At 38.0% G+C, this 10,540-nt stretch overlaps 1 protein-coding gene across 2 annotated transcripts in view; it reads right to left on the bottom strand.

The window, feature by feature from the left end:
- Positions 1-368: 368 nt before the first annotated feature.
- ENPEP (glutamyl aminopeptidase) overlaps positions 369-10,540 on the bottom strand; it is a 33,710-nt gene continuing 23,538 nt past the window's right edge. Inside the window, exons 10-20 of one of the 2 annotated variants that reach the window (XM_058804060.1) lie at positions 9,179-9,330; positions 7,912-7,991; positions 6,132-6,259; positions 5,959-6,014; positions 5,012-5,162; positions 4,181-4,254; positions 3,978-4,079; positions 3,685-3,855; positions 1,755-1,895; positions 887-965; positions 369-640 (exon numbers count right to left, since the gene is read on the bottom strand). In XM_058804060.1, the coding sequence (XP_058660043.1) occupies positions 476-640; positions 887-965; positions 1,755-1,895; positions 3,685-3,855; positions 3,978-4,079; positions 4,181-4,254; positions 5,012-5,162; positions 5,959-6,014; positions 6,132-6,259; positions 7,912-7,991; positions 9,179-9,330 (1,299 nt within the window). In that variant the 3' untranslated portion in view covers positions 369-475. The remainder of the gene's footprint in view (positions 641-886; positions 966-1,754; positions 1,896-3,684; positions 3,856-3,977; positions 4,080-4,180; positions 4,255-5,011; positions 5,163-5,958; positions 6,015-6,131; positions 6,260-7,911; positions 7,992-9,178; positions 9,331-10,540) is intronic. The other variant, XM_058804061.1, reaches the window with a different exon arrangement.

Below are 10,540 nucleotides of genomic sequence, written 5' to 3'. Positions count from 1 at the left end.
ACTGGTCTTTCTGTAGTATCAGAAAGCAAACCCAAATCCCAGACATAGAATTTTTACAGCTATGAATATAGGAGATGATTTTCAGACAATGTCAAAACTACCATTTAATTCCCTTTCCTTCAGGAGAAAGCTTCTATGAGGTGAACTTGGAAAGGAATCCCTGAGTATACTAGACATACTTCTGTGCAAACCAAGAAGTAGCTTTGCAGAGTGGCGTGCCTAAGGAGTGAGTCCAGAGTGATCAGCAAGGACACCAGTTCTGCCATCACTTCTGCTTTGAATGACTTTAAACCTTTGTCCTGTTTGTTCAGGCAAATTCAGATCTCAAGCTATTCTTGCTAAGCAACTACACCAACATTGCTCTGGCAGTGGTCTCCTGAGTGTTTGTAGAAAAAAATATTAGGTCTTAGTAAGGTACCTAGGTGAGAAATCCACATTGGTAAACATCTTTGAAGATCTGAGTGCCTGATCTTTTTCACAAAGTAAGACTTTGAAGCCCTACTGTGCTTTTCAGCCATGATTGTATTTCCTCCTTATTTTCTTTCAGCCATTCGATGTTGCTCTTCACTTGCTCCAGTGTCTGACTCCTGGGCATTTCTCCTGCCCCAGCATTAGGATATTTTTCAAAGAAATTTTCCACCTGGAAAAGAGAAAAGAATTGATGTGAAGTAAATAATGCTGCTGTTGGGCAAGCAGCTTTTTACAAAGACACAGTCAGGGGTAATTCTGACGGGGAGAGATCTGTAAGCTCATGCTAGTAGCACTGGAATAGTTTTACAGTTTACTCCTGCTGCTTTAAGCACTTAGAGGACAAAAATATAAGTTTCCTGTCCAGAAGTTAGTGAAATATATTGACTTAAATTCAAGAGAATTGATGTCATCATACCTGCCAAAGCTGGAGCTCAGTGTTGAAGGTTTGGGCAATAGTTACTATTCGACCAAGATATCTGTCATTTATAGTGAATCTAGAAAAACAATTTAATAAAAGATGTTTGATGCAAAACCATAATTATCTGAAGCGTAAACGTCTAATTGTATTACAATAAAGCAGGTACACTCAAATTTCAGCATTTTTTAAAATAGTTGAAAAATAGCACTCCTACATAATATCTGAGCTGTTCTTAAATATGTTTACTAAAGGAGTAATCTCTTATGGTGGAATAATTTTTTTTAAAGTAACTACTGCTTGTCTCAGGCTGAAAGTTAGGAATATTGCTACTCAGCAATACAAAACTGTCCAGATCATCAGCTCTAGGCTTGCAGGCGTGCTTTCCTTCTGTGCCCTCACCAAGCACTTAGGAGACGGAAAGAGAGATAAGTCACTCAAATATTGAGGAGAAAAGTGAAAAGGTTTGTGATTACTTCCACTGCTCATCTGTATGTCTGCTGCTTGCTGTTACCATTAGAATTTTATACCCCCCATTTTATACTCTGTGTTCTTAGTATGAAATCAGTCGCAAGAGTGGAGACTTGATTCACTAGTTTCCATGCAATAACCAGATTTCTGTGGCCTTGGTAAAACTTTCTCTCTTTGATGACCATTTACTGGTAGCAATCATTTAGGGAAAGAATGGTTTTCAAGTTAGTGACAAAATAATTTCTCCACAGCAAATGGATATAACTGTGTTGAATAAGCTTTCAGTTTTCATTTTGCAAAGGTCAGTGATTATAACTGTACAATGAAAACACAGAAAAATATGGCATGTAACAAGATTTACAGGTGGATGTAGTTTCCCATGAGTTCGTTAGAGTACCTGTCAACTAAGTACTGCCAGTTCAGTCGTATCCAGTCCCAGGCCATTGTTTTCCCATAGGTGTTATATGAGATGTATCTCAGGACCGTGAACACATCTTGGCTTTTGATGAGGCTGGTGTTGTAAATATACTTCAGATATCTACAGGAAATGCCATAGGAATCAATGAGAACCATTTCCAAACAGGAATATTATTTTTTTTCCTACAGCATTTTAAAGGTAAAGTATACAGATCTAAAATGTAACTTGTGTCAAGAGATAATTGTATTGAAAGAAATCTTAGTTAGGAATCTTTAGCAAAGTAGGTAGAGTTTATGTCTCTATTTGAAAATAGCCAAACCCCATTATTATTCCTATATTTTAATGCAGTAGAGAAAACAAGACTGGATCAGTTAGTACTTCAGCCTGTTAAGCCAAGCACCAAAAAAAGTAGTAGTCCAGACTTTAAAGATTTTATAGGGACCATGAATACATGCACAGGTGACTTGCTCACATTGACATCTGTGCTGTTTGTTTGGAATTTTTTTTCCATACAGAATTAAAATTCATTTGGGCTGAGCATGCCTGCAAGTGCTGCAGCTATACTTCGAGTTATGGCACAGATGGTTTTGACTGACGGGGTGAAGCACACATGTTTGCAGCGAGATGAGTAGCATGGTCATGGATTCACAGCAGCAGCTGCAGAAGAACACCCTTTCAAGCTGTTGTGTGTTGGGATTAAGGACTGTCTTCTTTTTCCCTATATGTAATGGACATTTTATTCAATCTATTTGCTCTTCCCTCCTTGTTTGCTATTTTAATAGTAAATTGAGAGACAAGCTTTCCCTGTTTTAGGAGGGATTTTTTATTTTCTGCAAATATAGTCTGATCTAGCTAATTAATTCATGTTTTAATCATGTCAGCCATTAGCTATTTAATGGCTTTAGATTAAGGCTGTTGCGGTCACAAGAATTTAGAAATGCAGCTGCTTCCTACTGTTATTTCAATTACTCTAAATCTTTTATTTACTCTTTCTGAATCTTTTTGAATCTCCTATACTTCTGTGTTTCACCTCCTTTAAACTTGGGACTCTTTCAAGCAGTGGCTGCTCCATGTTATGGTATTTAGGTAGGGCTCTGATACAGTGGTGAATGGCCCTGGTGTAGATGTTTGTTTGCATGAGTGCTATGCTGCGTGATACAGCAACATGCAAAATTATCAGATAAGCCTAAAGTAGCCAATGTGCCTATGCAGGGCGACGGCCTGGTGAGATTCTTGCCAAGTCAGACAGTCTGCTGGACGATTCTGGGGCAGTATCCAGACTCCTCATCATTGCCATGGCAGCATGAATTCAACATGTTTGGTTCTAGCTTGAGCACTTTTGCGCAGCACCTCAGGGTGCATTGCAAGTTCAGGTGGATGCCTTCATAGCACTGTTAATAACAATTGCTCAAGGCTGTTTGCCTAATTTTAGCTAGTTAGAAAGTAGACATCTAGGCTAAGCAAACTGGAGCTAATGGAGGGTGACTGACAACACCCAAAAGCAATTCTTTCCATTGATTTTAAGCTCCTTTCCTGGTCTGGGATAAGCAGTGCTTTGTAGGTCTGGCCTCTCTTCACTGATTAAAGAGGAAATGGATGACTAATTTACTCCCGGTAATTAACTATTAAGCAACTAAAGTTGCACACACTGTTGGAAGAGCTGAAGGTTGTTGATTGTGTGCAGCAACTACCATGTCTTCAATATCTTTCCACTAAAAGAACAAGGCTTTTTCCCTGCCATAGTACAATCTCAGAGGGGCATGTTAGATAACTGGTCTTGAAAATGTATTGCATTCCTCATGCTGTAATCTGACCAAAATGACAGCACAGAAGAGAGGAAGAGGGGAAAGAACAAACAGCGAACAGTTGCTTCTGTAAGCAAAGAGAAATCTGTGTGCATTTAAATCACCTGTCCAAAAGGGTGATGTTCCTCACTGATGCCAGGCCATATAGCAACTTTTCTTTTTCTTGGGCTAATGAAGTTTCTTGGTATTTGTCGAACATGTAATTCCATGATGTCTCATTGCCTGAGTTCTGCATCCCATAGCGATATACTATAAGTCGGAGATTTGCAGGAATACTAAAAATAAAGAAACAGTACTTAAATATTCTTCCCCCTCTCCTACTTGAGATCAGTGGTACCCAGTGGTACCCAGTCACATGCTGTGTTCTTCACAAACCACAAAAGATGTGAGCACTCACGTTTCTCCTTGTAACCACCTATTGAAAAGCTGAGAAGCGTTGTTCAAAGATTCTGAGTCATTCATACTGCAGGCGAAGTCTAGAACAGATGCACGAAGAAGCCTTGGAAAGAGAGAGAGAGAGAGAGAGTGAGAGAGAGTTATTTTCCTACTGCTAACTAATGCGTCAATAACATAAGAAGGAAAAAATAAAGATTGTCCCACCTCTGCAAATGCTCTCCAGAATCCTCCCAGCCCAGTACTTCCACAGTTGGTTTTACCAGATTGCGAAAATATTGCTGAAGTAGAAAAAGAGTGTTGGTTACATGTGTAGATTACTTTAAATTATAATATATTTAATTTCATAGTTTGTTCTCCTTCATCTTTTTTCAGAACTATCATCTCTTGAATAAAAAGTAACATGAACAGGCACACACACAATCTTTCCAGATCCCCACAGCATGCCAAGTCTGAATGCTTGCAATACTGATGTGCAGACAGGACAAAGCCAACCTGCTGCTCTCTAGCCTTGTCTGTGTTCCCAGATGAAGTCTGGGGTACAGCAAGGACACACTGCCACAACTGCTTTCCAGAGATGATAGTTCAGGACATACCTACTTTAGTGATCACTAAATCATGTTCAGTATTTTAGGTCAACTAACAAACCTACTCACTGCCACATAGAGATATAGCCACCCTTTGTGCTGAGGACAGGTGTTTGAGATTTTGCTGCCTTATATATACTTCTTTATTGAATGCAGGACAGCCTTGACAAATAAATACCTGTAACATGCCTTATGGTGACAGATTATAAGAATAATTAGGCATAATGTCTTTTCTCCAAGTGCATGGTCCTGAATGCAGAATCCAGGTAATTCAGATACCACTATGAAGCAGTGTTTAGAGGGTTTTTTTTAAGAGAACAATAATGAAAAGTAAATGTAATAGTTCAGCAACAGTGAAAATCACTTGAACTTCAGTATTATTCTTGTGAGAGATTCTGAATTATCAGATTCAGTGGTCCCAAGCTGGGTTGGCTTTTATTTGCTTCATCACCTGAAACAGGGGATAGAGAGTTTGATCATCTTCGAGCATGTTTGCAAGGTAAGTTACAGCTGATATAGCTCTATTCCAAGGCAAATAATCTGTTTCCTTTCCTAGGTATTTTGTGAGTTCCAGGGGAACAGTGTAACTCACAAGTCCAGGTCTGTGGAAGGAGAAAACATAACTTCTGTTATTTTAATGAATTTGAAGATCTTGCTTCTCCAAAGATATTAGATTTACTATTTACTTTAGAAGGCCTGAAATAGTAAAGTTTGTGAGGGAGAAAGTTGTCTGGAATGTAACTTGGAAGGTGTTTTCCAAAGAGATAACCAAGGATCACTGTTGATCAATGCTTAATTGTAGGAGTTGTGCCATTGTGAGAAGACTGCTAGCATTGTGCAGCAGCCCAGTGTGCCTAGAAGTAGGCAGCCTTTAACTGACTGACATTAATATAACAAAAAAAAGAAAGGAATTGCTGGTTGGTGACATCCTGAAAGGCTGAGGAGACTTAGAGCCTGTTACAGATTGCTTAAAATTTATCTGTGTCAGCATGGTTGGGTTCAAGATCTAGAAGTTTCCAATCAAGTTTCTAAGCAAACTACTTGCATGCATTGTAGGCACATCTCTGCTTTTCTGGATACCTAACCTCTTCTGGAGTGCTTCCATTATTGTTAATTATATGGAGAAAACTCCCCTTTCTAAGACCTGTGCAACTGAAGCCTGCTTTTTTTCTTGCCATGGTACTGAAAGGGAGCATTTCTTGTGATTGCAACGGTAATGCAAGTTGTAATTCATACTTAAATGCACCCCCTTGCACCCACAAGATAAAGCAACAAAGAATTAAAGCTCATACCAAAGTCAGAAAATTTCTTTCAACCACCTGGGTTGCCTGAATCCAAATTATTAGGCAACAGAAAGTGAAACATTTGTGTTGAAATCTCTGCAGAGAATTAGTTTACCTCGCTAAAGAAAAAGCGTCATCCAAAATCCCTGCGCGATCAGCAGGTGAAAACATCTGTATGAAAAGAGGAAAAGAGGGATCAAGAATATACAGACTGTTTGCAGAAAAACCCCAGCCTTACAGACCTCTTATAAGAGACCCACCAGACAAGTTAGACATTACAACACTCACTATGTGGTTTTGGAGCAGAAGATTGCTTAAGCTGGCCCAGTTTTGACTATCATAATTCACCCGGAAGAATCCAATGTGGTCTGGATTAACATTCACAAAAGTATCAGTAGAAGATGGTATTTGAATTCCTACAAAATAAACAGGAATCAGTTTGTGCACCTTATATGATGCAGATCTCTCTGGAGATTCCTTGACTCCAAACATTTTATTTGGTTTTAATGGATATCAAAATAAGGTCCAACCCTTAATTTAATTTATTTCTTTATTTACTTCTAAATGGCTCTCAGTAAAGATGAGCTATTACAGATTTTGATGAATGCCAGCACTTGTCTTACACAAATGAATTGCAGTAATTATTTGGGGTAGCTACTTTGTTAAATTTGAAATGGAGGTCATTCTGAGTAGGATGAGGATGGTGAGATTTAGTGTCATTGTAAGAAGTAAAAAATTGCAAAGAAGCAGTTCTTGCAAATATATATTTTTCAACATTTTTCATCCTTGTGTGCACTATTAAAGTTCTCATATTTTATCCTTCATTAGTTTCATTTTCCAGTTTGTTTCAACTGAATTTAACTTTTCTTTCCTTACTCTTCTTTGATTCTATTTTTGTAACTGTTGATAAAAGATTTACAAAATAGGCTGAGACTTCATGCAAGCACTTCATGTTTAGGGATTTTCCCATTTAAAATGAATACTTGAAAATTTTTCTTTCTCAGAAGCTTGGCCTGGTCCAGTTGATAATGCTACTTATGCAAATTTTTCTATTTCATATTGAAAACAATGGTCTTGAATCTCTGTTTTGAGGGTGTCTGTAGTTAAAAGCATGTTTCTGTTTGGATGTTACATACAAAGTATTTCTAAAAAGATTTTTCCCTACAGTTGCTGTTTGCCCTGCAAGACAGAAATTTTGTGAAAGTAGAAGTAAGCACCTAATCAAGACTTTGCATGATTTGTGAAGTTAATAGCCCCTTGCAGCCCTCAGATCATGTGGAAATCAGAGAAAGAAAATGTCTTTGTTTTAACTTCTGACTTGTATCATAACGTAAGATATTTTTTGTTTGTTTTTGCATGGGTACTAAAAGCAACCATTTAAAAAAACCGCCACCCCAGAACAAAAGACGAATCACATTTTAAGAAAGTAACAAACAAGCACAAGAAAAGATAAGCCAATTGTAATATTTTTGACATTCAATGGGATGTAATTTAAAATGTGAAAAAATCTGAAAAAAGTAATTTTTCCCCACAATTTTGTCCACTGGAGGTGTAGTAGAAGAAATTCAAATTTGACTGAATACTAGAACAATGATCAAAATGAACCACGTAGGAATTTTCTCAGTTCGGAAATCAGCATAAGAAAAGGTGATTAATCATTTGTAGTTATTTTTCTTTAATTGAACTCAAGTTGCCAGTTTACCATGGCATGAAAGCATTCATCAGCCTCCCACTTCTCCTCTTTTCTTGGACTGGACAATGGCCATATCTAAGCCAAATTGATTTTAGTGCATTATAATTAAGAGTATGCATAGATGTTTCCTTGAATAGGACTGTATTTAAGATGGTTAAGCACTATACTGAAACTGAGTCTAAACTGACATCATGTTTGTACAGGGGAAATAGTAATCTTATCACTGAAATTACTAGTGACTGGAATAACCAAGCTGTGTGCTACCTCCTGGACCTGAAAACTGCAAAGTATGAAAGTTCATTCTGTACTCTGTTTCTTATAAATTATATGGAAAACTTTCATCCATTCATTATCCTTAAAAGAGAATACATTTACCTGTAGAATCTGATGCATTGTAGAAAGTATAATTTGATGTATCACCACGCTTAAATTTGACTGGTATATTCCATTTGTAACTGAAATTATTTAATGGGAAAGAAAGTCAAATTACATTTGAAGCCAAATAGTAAAAAAAGCCCCTCCAATATGTCTTTGTTTCTTTGTTTAATGCTTACATCTTGTTTTTGAAGCTGACTTGTGCTTATGAACATATACATACTAAATAATGTCAGGCAATATTCTAGCAGGATACAAAGTGATTGGTTTAGTAAAAGATGATTTTATGTTAATAACTGGTGTCAAGGTTGATGTTGATGTGTCTAGGGCTTTGCGCAGACACTAGTTAATCTTTGCAATGCTGACTTGAAATAAATGGTTAAGTATTACAGAAGTTTTTTTGCAGATGGAAAAAAGGAAAGAGTTTAAGCATCTACTGTGATACAGTTAACAGGGCTTCTTGCCTTTTCCAGCCTATTTTTCTTCTCCAAGACAATCCTAATTCCTTCATTAAAAAGCACTTACCTCTTGCTCCTCAGCTCCTTGTATATCTTTATTGGGTAGGTGCAGTTTCCTCACTCCAGGGCATGCCCAGGACAAAGATAAGAAATTTGGGCAGGAATGGAGCCACAGCACAGCCTGACCAAGACTGTGACCAGGCAATCAGGGATGTGGGACAGCAGAGCATGCTGCAAGTGTAATGTCAGCCACCTGCGTAGGGCTGCTAAAATGATCAAGCTCTTTTGAGCAGTCAGCTGCTCTTCCATATTAGTATATTATACTTTATCCCAGAGAGATTTCTCCTTGGTGACAAATGCTATGGGAAATATATGTAATCTTTATAACCCTAGGTTAAGTAAATGGTCACTAACTTCCAGAAAATAAAAAAAATTAAGGTTATGGTATCTCCTCCTACCTCCAGGAAGAAAGATTTAATATTTTTTGTCTTCTAAACAAAATATCTTAACAGATTTATACACTTCTGATTTTACTTATTCTTTTATGGAGCTTACTATGATGGAATTTAGACAGGTATTGTGTTTCCCAAGAGAAAACCCATATAGGTTTTTGGGGTTCTGTTTGTTTATTTGTGCGTGGTTTTTTGTTGTTGTTGTCATTGTTTTTTTTTTTTTTTTGTTGTTTATTTTTTGTTCATTTGGGATTTTTTGTTTTGGTGTTTTAAACTTATTTTTGTAAATGCATTTAATGAGGTATATTTTACTTAGTTTCTACCTGGTATGAATCAACATGTGCAGTAGGAACTTACCCAAGATCAGAAGGAGGATGAGAAGCATTTGCACTGGGATCCAAAAGAAAACGTTTCTGTGTGAATACTGAATTATCTCCCATCTCCAAAACAGGGTAGCCCATCTGCCTAGTCCAGGTGTCCATGACTTCCTTCACAGGTTTATTACTTGCCTGTGAATGATGGAAGAAGGTTGTAGTGAAAATGGGAATTCAGTCCTAAGAGGAAAGAAAGTATCTCTGGTATTAAGAAAAAGAAAAGCAGAAAGGGGCAGAGGAAAGAGCATGTTCAGGACAAAAAAAATCCTCAATTAAATCCTTTTATGGTGCCTGTCACTGAAGAAAGAAATTATTTGGAAACTTGAACACTCACAGAAGAAATGAGAAATGTGTAGGCAGGAGACTGGCCAGTAGCATGGATAAGAAATACTGAGGAACATTTGAGGCCCCTTGCATTCTCCAAGATCTCTCAATTTTTTTCTGACAGAAAAACTGAACAAGACAGAAAGGACACAGTGGGATTTTTAAAGGCAGAAGCCTCCTTGCAGTGTGTCCTGTTTAGAGTGTGAAGAAAGAGCCAGTATTAACCACCAGCAGCTGCATCAATGTAAAATTTGAACATCTGTCCTGGGAACTGGAGCTGAAGAAAGCTGTCACTACCTCCTGAGGATGCCACCTGTGAGAGAAGTGAGCTAGACTCACTTCTAGTGACTTTCTCCAGATGAGGAAGATGATGTGAAGATGCAAAGCACTAGAGAGAGAAAGCAGGAAGTTCTGCTGAGTAGGAAGAAGTCTGGGACCAAGGAGAAGACTGGAACTAAAAAGAAAAGCACAATTTAGTCTGTGTGCATGTCCACAGGTTTGGAAGAAAAGGAAAAAGTACCAGGGAAGAACCTGGCAGTATGCCAGTGTAATGGGGGCTAATGAGATAGATGGAAAAAATAGTCCAGCCTCAAGGAACAGGAAAGATCAGAAAATGGTGGCACAGATGATGACCCAGCTGGGACTCACAAGCTAGAGAGGGATATAAGCACCAAAATTACTTGTGAATTGATGCTACTGATAGCTTTCCAACACCTGAATCTGGAGAGAGAAAAGAGACAGTATGGGGTGCATGATGGTGGATGAGAGCTGTTTCACACATGAAATGAGTTTAAGTTGCAGGGGGAATATTTCAGCAGCAGAGTGTTTGTTAGCAAGGCCTCCTTTCTGGGTTCTTACTCCACTCCCACAGCCTTATGTTAAAGAAAGGAAAGGAAAGGAAAGGAAAGGAAAGGAAAGGAAAGGAAAGGAAAGGAAAGGAAAGGAAAGGAAAGGAAAGGAAAGGAAAGGAAAGGAAAGGAAAGGAAAGGAAAGGAAAGGAAAGGAAAGGAAAGGAAAGGAA

The sequence above is a fragment of the Ammospiza caudacuta genome, chromosome 4 (genome assembly GCF_027887145.1).
Source record: "Ammospiza caudacuta isolate bAmmCau1 chromosome 4, bAmmCau1.pri, whole genome shotgun sequence".
NCBI lineage: Eukaryota > Metazoa > Chordata > Aves > Passeriformes > Passerellidae > Ammospiza > Ammospiza caudacuta.
Note: the sequence above shows the minus strand (reverse complement) of the source record. Positions and strands in the feature narration are given on the sequence as shown.